General features: G+C 36.8%; 2 protein-coding genes across 62 annotated transcripts in view; one reads left to right on the top strand and one right to left on the bottom strand.

Annotated features, from left to right (window-relative positions):
* The window catches only part of PPIP5K2 (diphosphoinositol pentakisphosphate kinase 2), a 94007-nt gene extending 83587 nt beyond the window's left edge, over window positions 1–10420 (bottom strand). For 49 of the 50 annotated variants that reach the window (XR_002341839.2, XR_014838444.1, XR_014838446.1 and 46 more), the window contains exons 1-2: window positions 10219–10420; window positions 749–1133 (exon numbers count right to left, since the gene is read on the bottom strand). Coding sequence is in view for 36 of the 50 variants with exons in the window: in XM_085014166.1 (XP_084870292.1) it covers window positions 749–862 (114 nt within the window). In the remaining 14 variants the exon portion in view is untranslated. Of the gene's footprint in view, window positions 1–748; window positions 1134–10218 lie in introns of those variants that run through there. The other variant, XM_085014175.1, reaches the window with a different exon arrangement.
* A 156-nt stretch (window positions 10421–10576) lies between these two features.
* GIN1 (gypsy retrotransposon integrase 1) overlaps window positions 10577–14314 on the top strand; it is a 35683-nt gene continuing 31945 nt past the window's right edge. For all 12 annotated transcript variants that reach the window (XR_014838451.1, XR_014838449.1, XR_014838450.1 and 9 more), the window contains exon 1: window positions 10577–10655. The gene's annotated coding sequence lies outside the window, so the exon portion shown is untranslated. The remainder of the gene's footprint in view (window positions 10656–14314) is intronic.

The following is a 14314-nucleotide window of genomic DNA, read 5'->3' as shown; positions in this document are numbered from 1 at the left end:
TTTCAGTTCAAAATTTAAGAAAAACATACTTTAAGTTTGTATTTTAAATCAGTTCTCACGGTAAAGCAAACTCTACTTGCAAAGGAATAATAATGATGAGTAATGGAAATATTGAGCTAACATAATTACAGCAAAATGAACATAATAGATGTGTGTTATTCCTAAAGATCCAGTGTGGATATACACTCCAAGATATCAGATCAGAAAAAGAATAAGACACACACACACACACACACACACACACACACACACACACACACTAGATACTTGAGGTAGTTTCTCCTAGCCAGTTTAGACTTCTGAATAGTTAATAAATAGGGATATTTTCAGGTCAACCATTACTTGTGCTGACAAATAACAAACTTAATGAAGCTGGTTAAGCAGTCGTCCTTGATATATTTGCTGTGCATTTCAACATACAAGGAACCCCTTTGATTTATGGCCCTGATTATTCTTTCTCCTTGTCACCTTTTCTACCCAACCCTGTGTTAAGCTAGGCATATCACTGAAAGACACTAAAATAGTTATCATTAAAAAGTTAGAAATATGACCCCTAACTTTATGTCTTCAAGTACCAGTCAATAATGTTACTAATGAAACACAATATGCTTTTTCAGTTTAAAAACTTCCAACAAATTTCTATGTCAAAAAAAAGTCTTCACTATTTAAGACAATGATATCACTTCCTCATCACAGTGATTAGTAAGAAGCCTAGCCTGTATTGGTCTTCTTTCATCAAACAACTTACAGACTCATCCTCCTCCTCCTCATCTTCATCTGCATGGTGGAAGAAGTGTCGATAATTTCCAGGGTTTATTTCTGTATCTTCAGGTCCAACAAAGAATCTGGGAGCTTCACTCATTTTTATTTCATTTGATATAAATATAATTTAAATGTGCTATACTAAAACCGTTTCTAAATTAACAGCATCAGAGAAAAGCATTCTCTCTACACTAGTCAACACATAGGTCTGTTGCAGCTTGTTTCTGCTTATACAATCACTTTAAATTGTAATCAGTTAGTTGGCAAATGTTCATTTTCTCTCAGATATCATTGTTTCATTGTTGATGCAGTTTAAAAGACAAAGACAGTGAGGTAATTGCTTCAATGAGTTGATACAGCAATCTTTGTACCTAAAATATAATAAAAAATTAATTTTAGAGATAATTCAAAAACATTCATGTAAAAATAATTTTATATGACACTTTTAAAATCATTACCAATGGGGTTCCCGGGGGGTGGGGGGAGGGAGTGGGATGAATGGGCATTTGGGGGGTTTTGGGGATGCAAACTATTATATTTGGAATGGATGGGCAATGGGATCCTACTGTACAACACAGGGAAATTGTGTGATTGGGTCACTTTGTTGTATAACAGAACTTGACAAAACATTGTAAATCAACTGTATTGTAGTAATAATAAAATAAAAATAAAATCATTACCAGTAACTTGATATACCTTCAAATAAAAAAACATTTTTTCCATAAATTTAGGAAATTTAGACTAGCATCTTCAATATGTACATCTTGGCAATCTGACAACATGATATAAGACAATACAAGCCTACACACTAAATTCCTCAAGTATAAAAATATCTAAGAAATTATAACAGGAGTTCCCATCATGGCGCAGTGGTTAACGAATCTGACTAGGAACCAGAAGGTTGCGGGTTCGGTCCCTGCCCTTGCTCAGTGGGTTAACGATCCGGCGTTGTCATGAGCTGTGGTGTAGGTTGCAGACGCGGCTTGGATCCCGCGTTGCTGTGGCTCTGGCGTAGGCCAGTGGCTGCAGCTCCGATTCGACCCCTAGCCTGGGAACCTCCATATGCCGTGGGAGTGGCCCAAGAAATAGCAAAAAGACCAAAAAAAAAAAAAAAAAAGAAAGAAATTATAACAAAATTACATTAAAAGCTAAATCCCGCTGCTCATAGTTCAGTAATATCTGAAGAGAAGGGAAAAGAACAGATAAAATATAATGCGGTTTAAAAAGCATTGACAATTATATACCAATCTGAAATTATATTAAATAATGTTTTAAAAGGCCTCAATTTGTCAAAGTTGAATTCACAAACAGCTGTTTTAGGGAACATAAGCATTCTGCATTTTGTTCTCATATATAAACCAACAAAACAAGATTATTTTATTTATTTATTTTGGTCTTCTTTGTTTTTTTTAGGGCCACACCCCTGGCATATGGAGGTTCCCAGGCTTGGGGTCTAATCGCAGCTATAGCCACTGGCCTAAGCCCCAGCCACAGCAATGCCAGATCCAAGCCGCGTCTGCAACCTACACCACAGCTCACAGCAACTCCAGATCCTTAACCCACTGAGCGAGGCCAGGGAGCAAACCCGCAACCTCATGGTTCCTAGTCAGATTCATTTCCGCTGAGCCACGACAGGAACTCCAACAAAACAAGATTAGAATCAAAATAAGATTTGATTATAACAGGGGTTCCTTAACTTTTAGAGTCAAAGACTTTGAATATTTTGTAACTATAAATGGAGTATAACCTTTAAAAGTTGTGTATCTCTGTATTGTATACCTGTAACATATAATATGTCAACTATACATCAATAAAAAAAGTTTAGAGAAGTAAAAAATAAATTCTTTAAAAAAACACCCTTATTTGGCTAATTACTAAAATCTATGGACTTTCTCAGAAAAAAAAAATGCACATGTACACTAAATTCTGCAAGCAATTTTATGTCACTGACATCTTAACTTTTCCATATAAACTGATGCCCATGAACATCAGTTTAAGAACTACCATGTAACAATGATATAAACTCAAAATATTCTTTACCAAGGCTGTACTTGGTTCCTTGGTCATACTAAAACTAATCACTGTCAAGATGAAACTACTTATCAAATACTTCATTTGATTACCAGTTATACATAAGAAATTACTTGATCAAATATTCCTAAGAGTTGAATGATACGCTAGCTAGAATTGCAAAGCATAAAGTCCTATTCTTAAAGATCTAATTCCAGTTTAATTGGTAGCTACCTATGAAACATTAAAACTAGTTTATCTAGCCAGGCTTGACTTTATCCATCTTTAAAACTGTAATTACAATGCTATGAATTTTAAAACAGTTTGTCACTAAAGAATGCAAGCAGAAATAAGCTTTATATATCAGTACTTGTACTCCTATTCAGGGAATTCTTGGCACTGTTTGACATATTAAAAAAAGTTTTCAACTGTAATACTTGATGGTGGTGAATATGTTGATTTTAATTCTGTTTTGTATCAAAAGGCAAACATTTGGGTCTTTTTACTTTTTTACTCCTCTTGTCCATCTAAAACCAGTCCTGATATAGTAGCAGAAACAGCATGAGTTTTAGAGTTAGATATACCTATTTAAATCTGTCATTACATAAAAAGCAACTTATGCTAGTTTCCCTAAGTCATTTTCTTCACCTATCAAAAAGTGTTTGACATACACTAAACACTCAGTAAGTCTTAGTCTCTATAGGCACTCTATAAATCATGCTCCCTACTAACATAACATGCAAATCTAACAATGAAATATTGCTCATATTTTGCTGAAATAAATCTGCTTATTCAACAAATACTTTTCACCTATTACAGAAGGTTATTAGACACTGGTAATACAAAGTCAGAGTAAACATGACTCTTTTTCTTAAGGAGTTTATACTTTAGCAAGAAAACAGCCAAATAAAGTAACATTTTCTGTTTTAGTATGTCAAGATCACCAATAAAACTGACAACAGAAATATGTAATAATGTTTCACTATTCATTTCAGAATGGCAACAGTGAGAAATGTGTATCAGTACACATAAAGGTTTATGTATACTTTTTTTTTTTTTTTTTTTTGTCTTTTTGCCATTTCTTGGGCGGCTTCTGCAGCATATGGAGTCCCCAGACTAGGGGTTGAATCGGAGCTGTAGCCTCCAGCCTACACCAGAGCCACAGCAATGCAGGATCTGAGCCGCATCTGCAACCTACACCATAGCTCACGGCAATGCCGGATCGTTAACCCACTGAGCAAGGGCAGGGACCGAACCTGCAACCTCATGGTTCCTAGCTGGATTCATTAACCACTGCGCCACAACAGGAACTCCGGTTTATGTATACTTTTAAGTATGTATGTATGTATACAGACTTTATGGCATTTTAAAATTGTACTTTCTTCTAACGTAAATATTCTAACAAAAGTTTAGAATAATCCTGTTCTAGAGGCAGAGCTGATAATTAATTTTTCAAGTTTGTAGAGTGTTCACCATGAAAAGTCTAGAATGCATAAAAATGAAATCTTAAAAGTCAATTAACAATACCATGACCCAGCAGAACTACTCATTTGTATTTCTTAGTGGGTTGTATTTCCTGCTAGTCCCTTTACTGTACATTCTCCCACATTTCTGAGCTACTTTTTTACACATGTATTACATGTGAACAGAAACCAGCTTTTGGGAGAAAAAAAAAAAGGGTATCTTACACATTTTTTGCAAAAGTTTAAATTAATGAGTGATCTCTCCCCTTCTCTTCACTCAAATTCTGATTCGGTTTTCAACACTGCTTAAAGAATATACATACATGTATGTCTGACATCTAATTATGAGTTTACATCTAAAACCATGTCTCATTCACTCATCTGGAAAAAGACAATAGACAAATCAACAAATATGTTAGGAAGACATCTCTAATACGGTGACATGTGAGCAAAAATCTGAATTAAATGAGGAGACTAGCCATGGGGTTACTTGATAAAGGCACCATAGACAAGAAACAAACTATAAAATTTCTAAAACATAAATATTTGGCATATTTTTCATGACCAAGAAATAGTCAGGAAGCCACTGCAGCTGGAACAAAGCAAGAGAGCAAAGAAAGAATGGTATATAATAAAGTTGACTATTAGCAAGTAGCTAATACGCATACAGAGGACTGAGAAGCCACAGTAAGAACTGGCAACTTTATTAAATGTTATTGGGTTGCTTTTAAGAGAATGGGAGAAGAGGACATAGAGACAAGATATACTGACAATTCTTTTCAAGGTTATAAAGGTAGGCAAAGGCTTTCTTTTTTAATATATGAGAGATACTTACAGATACTATGGCTGGACTGAACAGGCTACAGCTTAAGAGCATGGATTCTGGAGCCAAAAATACTTGGTGTTGAATCTTAACTTGAATAGCTGTATGACCTTGAGCAAGTTAGTTAAACTTTTGGGCCTCAGTAAATTCTATCCACCTTACAAACTGATTTACAGATTATCTTAATCTTTATATAAAAAAGTGCTTACATCCCACTGTTCAGGCAACACTCTGTACTAATTTTATCAGAATATTTGGGAGGAGGTCCAGAAATTTTTAAAGCTTCCCAGATTCCAACGAACAGCCAAGTTTGAGAACTAGTATACAACTCAAAAAAAAAAAAAAAAAAAAAAAAAAAAAAGGAAGAGGGGGAGTGTAGAATAATAGAAGCAATGGTAAGCAAAACATATGTTTGCTATTGTCCTGAATATGCTACTATTACTGGATATGACGATCTGATAAAAAGGAGATAAAACTGATGAAGCAGTGTCTTTCTCTTCTTGATACTTGGCAAAACTCAAGTACTCCACAAATATTCCTCCACAAAACTTTCCTCAACAATTTCTATTAGTTTTTCTTCTCTGAATTATTCATTTTAACCTTTGATCACCTATAATCTTGGCATTATGTAACTGTTTTGGTTACGTCCGTTCCTTTGAAATATGGTACGCTTCAAGAGGATGAACATTTATTAAACATTCCTACCCGATAAATTCTTAATTTGTTAATCCAGAGCCTCCCACCATGAAGAAACAGCAGAAGTATGCCAAAAATTGCCTTAGCTTTTATGGCAGCTGGAACCCTTGGCCAGATGCTTCCAGCACCATTCTCTTCAGTTTCTCCTGGAAACACTGTACAAAATACTATTCTTTTTTATGCATGCTCTAACATGAAAAAGGTTGGAAAGCAATGATGACTCTGTGATTTAACAACTATCCTCAACAATCTGGGATGAGATATTTTCCTTGTTTTATGAATGCTTGCAGTACATAGATAAATGTTCATCATTTGATTATAAATGAAGTCTTGAAGCTCAGAAAATTGAAGAAATTTGACTATAATCACACAGCCAATAAGAGTTATAAACAAAAGGCTATCAGGATCACTTAAGAGTAAAATCAGAACTCCATTATCCTTATCATAACATTACACATATTTTGAAAATTATTATAAAATTTAAAGTATGAAATAAATCTATTTTTGTTCCCTCCCTACCCAGGTGGTATATATGTTGTGGTACAAGATGAAATTTTATGCATATGATAGGATAGCCAGGATTTTTTTTTCCTTTTTAACTACCACAAATTTTGTTTTAGTAAGATAAGACAAAAATAAAAAACATGTATTATAATTATTTTCTTTTTCTTTTTATTAGTGTTGATTTACAATATTGGGCCAATTTCTGCTGTATAGCAAAGTGACTTGAATATACATATGTATATTCTTTATCTATCTATATTCTTTTCTTATATTCTTTTCCACCATGGTCTATCGCAGGAGATTAGATATAGTTCCCTGTGCTATACAGTAGTACCCTGTTGTTTATCCATTATAAATGTTTGCATCTACTAAGCCCCAAATCCCTGTCCATCCCTCTCCCTCCCCTGCTCGCTACCCAGGAGATCCAGAGCATTCTAAATGGACTGCTATTTCACTTGGACCTCTGACAACTAAAGTAAACATAGCATATGCATCTCCACTTTATTCAGCATTTTTATCAAACTACATCCTCTGTCATGAATTCTAAAATAGCCAACTATTTGGCCATAAAGATATTACATTACTCAAACACCAAAACTAAATCTTTCTTATCTTTAAGGCTTTCTATAGCAGTAGTCCCATAATGGACTGGCTACATCAGAATTATGTGGGACACCTGTAAAAACTCAAGTTACTCAACCTACTACAAATTTTCTACAGCAGCATTTTTTAACTAGATAATCTATATTTTAACATATGCACGTGCACACACATGGGTAAACTGTTTAAATTTAGTAAAAAGGACAAATACCTCTTAAATCTGATTTCTAAACTTGAAATTAGTACCATGCCACTAAAGAAGTCACACTCAAAGCATAGGTTCTCAAACTCTAGAATGCATCAGAATCACCTGGAGGGCTTGTTAAACTACTAAACTAAAAAGTCTGGAGGTGGGACCGGATACCCTGCTTTTCTTTACATTTCAAGGTGATGTTTGCTAATGCTGCTGGTGTGGAAATCACACTGAAAACCACTATTCTAGACTTTGATAAAAACAAAGCTTTTTCTGATGTTGCTTAGTTCTGTCTTTAAATTACTGAACCTCTCTAGCCACCATTTGTAAAATGGAATGATAAATCTCAGATGTTTTGAAGGTTAAATGACACTGCAAAACCAGAGCAATTAGCACATGATAAGCACTGAGTAAATGCTAGCTGTTTAAATACCTAGTCAGCAGCTGTTAGAATTAAGACAGAGATTGCTGATCTAAACAGGTTCAGAACAAAACAATGTACCAATTTTCCTCCCCTGCAATGATGCCACAGAAATTCCTCTTTGCCACTGTTGCTGTTAGAGAACTTATTTTCCAGTCTTAACACACAACTTGATACTATCTCTTTCACAGCTTTACTGGTCATGGTCAAAACTACCCAATCCTTAAAATGACACTTTTTCATCTATTGTGATGATCCCACTCAGCATCCATTGCTTACCCAGAACACAGACACCTAACCAGTTTTCCTGAAATACTAAAAGCATTTTCCAGTGGAAACATTGTTAAAACTGGTGACTTTGTTCCAGGGCATTATACTATAGCTACATAAATAGTCTTTTCCAGGCAGGCAAAAGTAACCTAACATCATTTATAAGATTGTTTATGTGGGAGTTCCCTTGGAAATGAATCTGACTAATATCCATGAGGATGCAAGTTTGATCCCTAGCCTGGCTCAGTGGGTTAAGGATCTGGCGTTGCTGTGAGCTACGGTGTAGGTCACAGACCCACTAGGATATGGTATTGCTGTGCCTGTGATGTAGGCCAGCTCCAATCAGACCCCTAGCCTGGGAACCTCTACATGCCACCAGTGAAGTCTCCCCTCCCCAAAAGAATAGATTATTTATGCAAAAAAGCTCATACCAAGTTCCATATAACCTTCAGATTGATTTTTTTTTCCTTTATCAAAAGATTATGCAGCACATTCTCACTGAGACTGCCTTTCTATCTGGTACCCACGACTCTCCTTCAAAGTTCCTATTTTTCTTTCAATTACCAACTGGAAAGTGCTCAGTGAATTTTTTTTTTTTTTTTTTTTTTTTTGCCAGCCATCGTGCCTCTGCCAACCTCCAAACACATCAGCTCCCTCTTCCATCTTCTATGCTCCAAACAATTTTGAATCTATCTTTACAAATATGTTCCCATCAGAGTCACGGTTTTCCTCCCCAAATTTTCACAATGAAAAATTTCAAATATTCAGAGAAACCGAAAGAATAGTTGACTATAAACACCCCTGTACCCACTAGACTCAACTGCTAAATTTTGCCATGTTTACATTCTCTCTATGCACATGCATATATACATATTTGCTATACCATTTGAAGTTGTAAACATCAATATATCTCATCTCTAAATACTTTAATTTGCTCTTGCATAACCACAGTATCATTTCCACTTGAGAAAATTAGTGGCTCCACAATACAATTCATTTGTAGTTGCATGGGAGCTTTTAGAGAACAAGGATCTCATCTGTATATTCACAATACTCAACTGGTGCATAGCACTTATTTGGGTGATAAATAAATGTTCCACCGACTGTTAAGTTTAATACCCTCACAATAACTACCCTGCAAGTCACGAGTTTAAAACTTGAACAGCAAGCTTTGATTGTAAAACCTGCCTCTACCATCACTTTAATCACTTGCTTTAAACAAGCCTGTGCAAGTTTAAGTATTTTGATTTCTGAACTGTTTATTTCTGCATCAAAATACTGAAGCTCCATGAAGACAGAAATCATGTCTGTCTGCTATGAGACACCTAAGTAGGCATAACAAATATTCTTCTAATGAATACTTTCAGCCATGGGAAATGTAAGTGAAGAACAGGAAACAATGAAGCATAATGGTAGGACAATGGCAATGTAATAGTTAAGAATACAGATTTCGAAGTCTGAAAAATGTGGTTTCTGACACAAGTTCAAATGTTTACTAATAGCACAAATTTACTAGGGCAAGGAAAGTGACCTAAGCCTCAGTTCTTATCTCTGTAAAATAAGAATAAGAATCTAATACACCTCATGTAACTGTTGAGAGAAGTACGTGAGAAAATAACGTAAATCACTTGCCACACATAAGAACTCAATGAATATAGCAGATTTCCTCATTTTTTTTTCTGCCGAAATAAAAACTTTTTCACTAACAGTTTTCAGTAACAAATCAAAACCATATTCCAGTGTGGAGCAAGGATGCTAGGTGCTAAAGTCAGCGAGGAAGCTTCCTACTTCCACAGTTAAACCTTTCAGCACGCTAAAGCCAAAACTAGCATTATCTACAGGACTCCAAAGAGTGCAAACTCCCAGCAAGTGGTCGAGAACCTAGTAAATGAGATCCAGTGGTCACCACTCTCTTCCCTTCTCCCTCGAAGAGCGCGAGGATGCAACACTCTCCAATTGATTAGGTGTCAGTAAGCCGCAGCCTCTTTCCTTACTTTGGAAAGCTGCAACGGACGGGGCTTTTGGTCTCTTGAACTGGGGTAAAGGGAAACAAGAAGCAAGCAGAGGAACAAAGACTCTGAGGAATGAAAATGAAAACGGCCATCTCTACCCACAGCAGCCCCCAAACTTGAGATTGCCCACTTTGGTGGAGCGCGACCACAGCCTGATGTACTAGCCAGAAACTCGGCAGTTCCCTCCGAGCTAAAATGAAACCTCCGGTAATCTCAAACCCAAGAAATGGAAATGGGAAGCAAAGCAGGAGGAGGACAAATTAAAACGCGAAAAGACCCTCGAGATTGTCCTGCCACTCTTCCACGCCCATGCTGCCTGCCGCTCTGGCACAGGCGCTTAGGAAGAGCGCGTGTCTAGGCTCCGCCAAGCGCAGCAGGAGACAAACCAGCTGCCCAGCAGCGGCCGCAAACCTCGAAGGACCAGGTTCTGCATCTCGATTCTCCTTCGGTCCCGGGGCCCTCACCTGCCACTCCTGCGGTCGCCACGCGAACTGCGGGAGATGACCAAGCCCATTCAGGTCTCGGTTTGCCCTTTAATCCTGGAGTCAGGAATGAGGTGTTGGTCAAAAAGACTCCGGCTATTAGCTTGAATGTAGGTCTTCTCTCTTCAAAAGAAGCTGAAGAGCCACAAAGACGTACTGCAAGGCACTCTTACATCTGGCGAATACTGGTCACGCCTCTTCCCCGCCCGCCTGCCTCGGGTCTCACACAGAAACCTCACCGGGCGGAACGATTTCCGGCAAGAGCCAAGCGATCCGACCTAACCCTTTCTGGCCGAGCTTCCAAGGCCCCCCATAAAAAACTCCCTCTCTTAACCACACGGGTAGTTCCGCTTCCGGCAGCACCAGATAAGTCGCGAGAGGAAGCTTAAATCTTGACGCTTGCGTTTAGGACCACTTCGGTGAGTGGTCGTTCTGGTGTGTTCACAGCTGATGATTTTTAAAATGAGGCGTGACTTGACTAATTTCAAAACTATTCGCGTCAACTAGTTTAAGGAAGGGTTTAACTGACTTTGTGGAGCTTGCGCAGGCGCCCTTGAGACGGGAGGGCCTTTATGGGGCGTTGAGTGCTGGTGCCAGCAGAGTAGAAAAGGGACGTTGTCACGCTTGGGGAGGTGCCTACTAGGTGTGATCGAGTTTTACTTATTGGTCGTCTTGCGTATGCTGAGTTAAGCAGGACCTTGCCCTTAAGAATTAGTTAACGAGTAGCCAAAACGCTCTGGAAATGCTCCTTCAATTAAAGTAACATCCGAAACTCTGAGCAAATTCAAAAGTTGCGTGCTGCAGTTGACTGATAATAAACCATTGTCCCTGTTACTTCATCATGAACGTCCTTTAATCTGAAATGTTACCCTTTTGCCCCAGATTATAGTTTACTGTGGCGGGGAGAAACGCGAATTTAAGGGATAATCTTGTCCTGTAGTTTTAAAGGAAAATTACTGTCTGTGGGTTTTCTTTAGGCATTTCGGAACCGAAGTAGAGAATTTTAAAAACGAGAATTCATTTATCACCTGGCTTCATGTATATGCATATGGAGATAAAGGCATTTTTGTTAAACGAATTTGCACGTTGAAGTGGATTATAGGGAAGTGCCTTGTGTAATGAGATTTCTCAATATTTTTCGTTACATGAAATTTTGCTCGTCCCTCCCTCAGAGTTAAAATAATTCAGAAGTAAAATTAATGATCCCAAGTGAACATGTTTATTGAAATGGTACAGATTTTAAGTTTTAAAGTTGGAACACATGCTTATTATAACCTTTTAGAGGCTTAAATTGGTAGCCTTGATGGGTTTTGCCCTTGGTGGAACACAAGTTAAATCTTAATTTTATTTCAAATGGTACTTAACTGCCTTTATTGCACACACAAGATAAAATTATTTATATTTACACTTACAGTAAGTATTCATGGATTTCATTTAATATTGTACCAGGGACTTACTGTTAAAAGCTCAACCAAATTTGATCCTGACATTTCCTCTTGCAAAATTAGGAGCTGTAATTGGCCACCTTCACTGCCTTTTCTTATTCCTACATATTTTAATACACGAGTAATTATTTTTTAAAGAATTCTTGAAAATATGAGCATATCCAAAAAAGTGTAATGTAATCTTCATTTTTATAACTCAAGCTATTTAATTCTCTCTTGTAAATGATAACTTTTGTTTAATAATATTTGGGAATAGGAAGATATTTTACTTGACTGAATAATAGAGCTTAAAGCCATTTTCTCATATTAACTATGCCACTGGGTCGTTTCTAGGGACCAAAGAGTGAATGTACTTTTGAAAAGAAAAGAAAAAAAAGCTAATCATTATTTGTTATTCCTGTATGTAAACACCCAACATCAGCAGGAAACTAACCTTCTACTTAGAAGGCTATATTTTTTGTGAACTGATTTTTCTTTCTTACGATTTTCCTATTTATCCTTGTCATTTGTCTTTACTGCCAGAACCAGAAGCTTGTGAACTCCTTTAGACTATAAGCTCATTCATTATAAAGTACACAACTCTTGATTCTTCTGAGTTTCGCTTTTAGCAGTAAAACATAAATAAAATTGCTGTAAAACATTAATTGCTGTTAATGGAAGGAACAAGATTTTAAACTTTTTTTCTCGAAGGTAAAGAGTTTGAGACAAGAAAGATTTTCTGTTACTTTGAATAGCTTTATACAGATGATAATAATACTCAAACGTTTTAACAGTAATTAAATATTGCTTTATTATTTGCAAAGAACTTTTCAAATTCATTATCTCATCTAGCCTCATAATTGTGAAAAGGGAAGAATAAGTATCATTTCCTTTGTCAAACATGGATACTGAGACATAGGTAACTGTCACATGCTAAGAAATTCTGACTCCTAAAATCCAGAGCTTCTTAGACATGCACTACTTGTGGTACCATATACATGCAAGTGAAGTAATGTTTTGTGAAGTGAAGTAATAATGACCTTTGGAAAGTGTGCTGTTTTTATTTTATTTATTTATTTATTTATTTTGTCTTTTTGCCTTTTCTAGGGCCGCTCCCGTGGCATATGGAGGTTCCCAGGCTAGGGGTCTAATTGGAGCTGTAGCCGCCGGCCTACACCAGAGCCACAGCAACGCGGGATCCGAGCCACTTCTGTGACCTACACCACAGCGCTCGGCAACACCGGATCCTTAACCCACTGAGCAAGGCCAGGGATCGAACCTGCAACCTCATGGTTCCTAGTCAGATTCGTTAACCACTGCACCACGACGGGAACTCCAAAAAGTGTGCTCTTTTTAAATTCAGTACTACTCCTATCAAAAGTGCACGTAATTATTCATTTTTAAATAGTTGAGTGTCCACTGTGTCCCAAATACTATGTGAAACAGTATAAAAATTAAAAATTAACAAGACCTTCTCATTCCTCATTTATAATCTAAATTTTTTATTACAAAATCAGTTTGTAACTTTTCTAGCAGAGGCCTGAACCAAATATTATGAAAGCTGAGAATGACAAATAATTAAATTATTATACAGGGGCAAAAAGACCAATATGAAATTTGAAGCAACAGAGAGACCAAGTTTAAATGTCAATCCATGCACTCACTAACGGTGTTGCCTTGAGTAAATAGGATAATCTCTGAACATTCATTTTCTTATCTCTAAGATAGATGTAAAACTAGTACCTGCTCTGTAGGATATTGTGAGGATCGTCATAGTAAAGTACTATTTAAATGTTTGCAGTCATTTTTTAAAATTGCTTTTGCAGTTATTTTTAAAAATTAAATTTTTTTTCCTCTCTTTATAGTTTTGGCTTTTCCACATGTCATGTAATGAGTAGCGTACAATATGTTTGTAGCCTTTTGTATCTGGCCTTCACTTAGTTTAATGACTTTGAGATTCATCCCTATTGTTGAATATATGTGTAGTTCCTTATCATTTCTTAGTAGTATTCCACAATGTAGATCTACCACAGTTTGTTTATCCATTCGCTTGTTGATGAACATATGAATTGTTTTCAGGTTTTGGCTGTTAGGAATAAACCTTCTAGAAACATTCACATACAGATTTTTGTAGGGAAATATACTTTCATTTCTCTTGCGTTAAAGCCATTTTCCAACATGTTAACACCATTTTGTATTCTTACCAGAAGGCTTGGTAGTACTAAATATTGCCACTTTGTTTTGTTTCTATTGTTCTTTTTGTTGTTGTTGTTTTGCCATTTTGATTTGTAGTGGTAACTTACTGTGGTTTTAATTTGCATTTTTCACTTTTTAATGGTGTTGAACATCTTTTCATGTGTTTATTTGCCAACCATATCTTCTTTGATGAAGTGTCCACGTTTTTTGCCCATTTTATTTTTTTATTTTTTGGTCTTTTTGCCTTTTCTAGGGCCACTCCCGGGGCATATGAAGGTTCCCAGGCTAGGGGTCCAATCAGAGCAGCAACGTAGGATCCAAGCCGAGTCTGTGACCTACACCACAGCCCAGGGCAACACCAAATCCTTAACCCACTGAGCAAGGCCAGAGATCGAACCCGCAACCCTATGTTCCTAGTCGGATTCATTAACCACTAGCCACGATAGGAACTCCTTGCC

This window comes from Sus scrofa, chromosome 2 (assembly GCF_054392235.1).
Source record: "Sus scrofa isolate SSC_HxYL_T2T_F1_AM1 chromosome 2, Sscrofa_HxYL_maternal_Yorkshire_Landrace_v2.0, whole genome shotgun sequence".
Taxonomy (NCBI): domain Eukaryota; kingdom Metazoa; phylum Chordata; class Mammalia; order Artiodactyla; family Suidae; genus Sus; species Sus scrofa.
The sequence above is the reverse complement of the archived record's forward strand: the minus strand, read 5'-3'. Positions and strand labels throughout refer to the sequence as shown.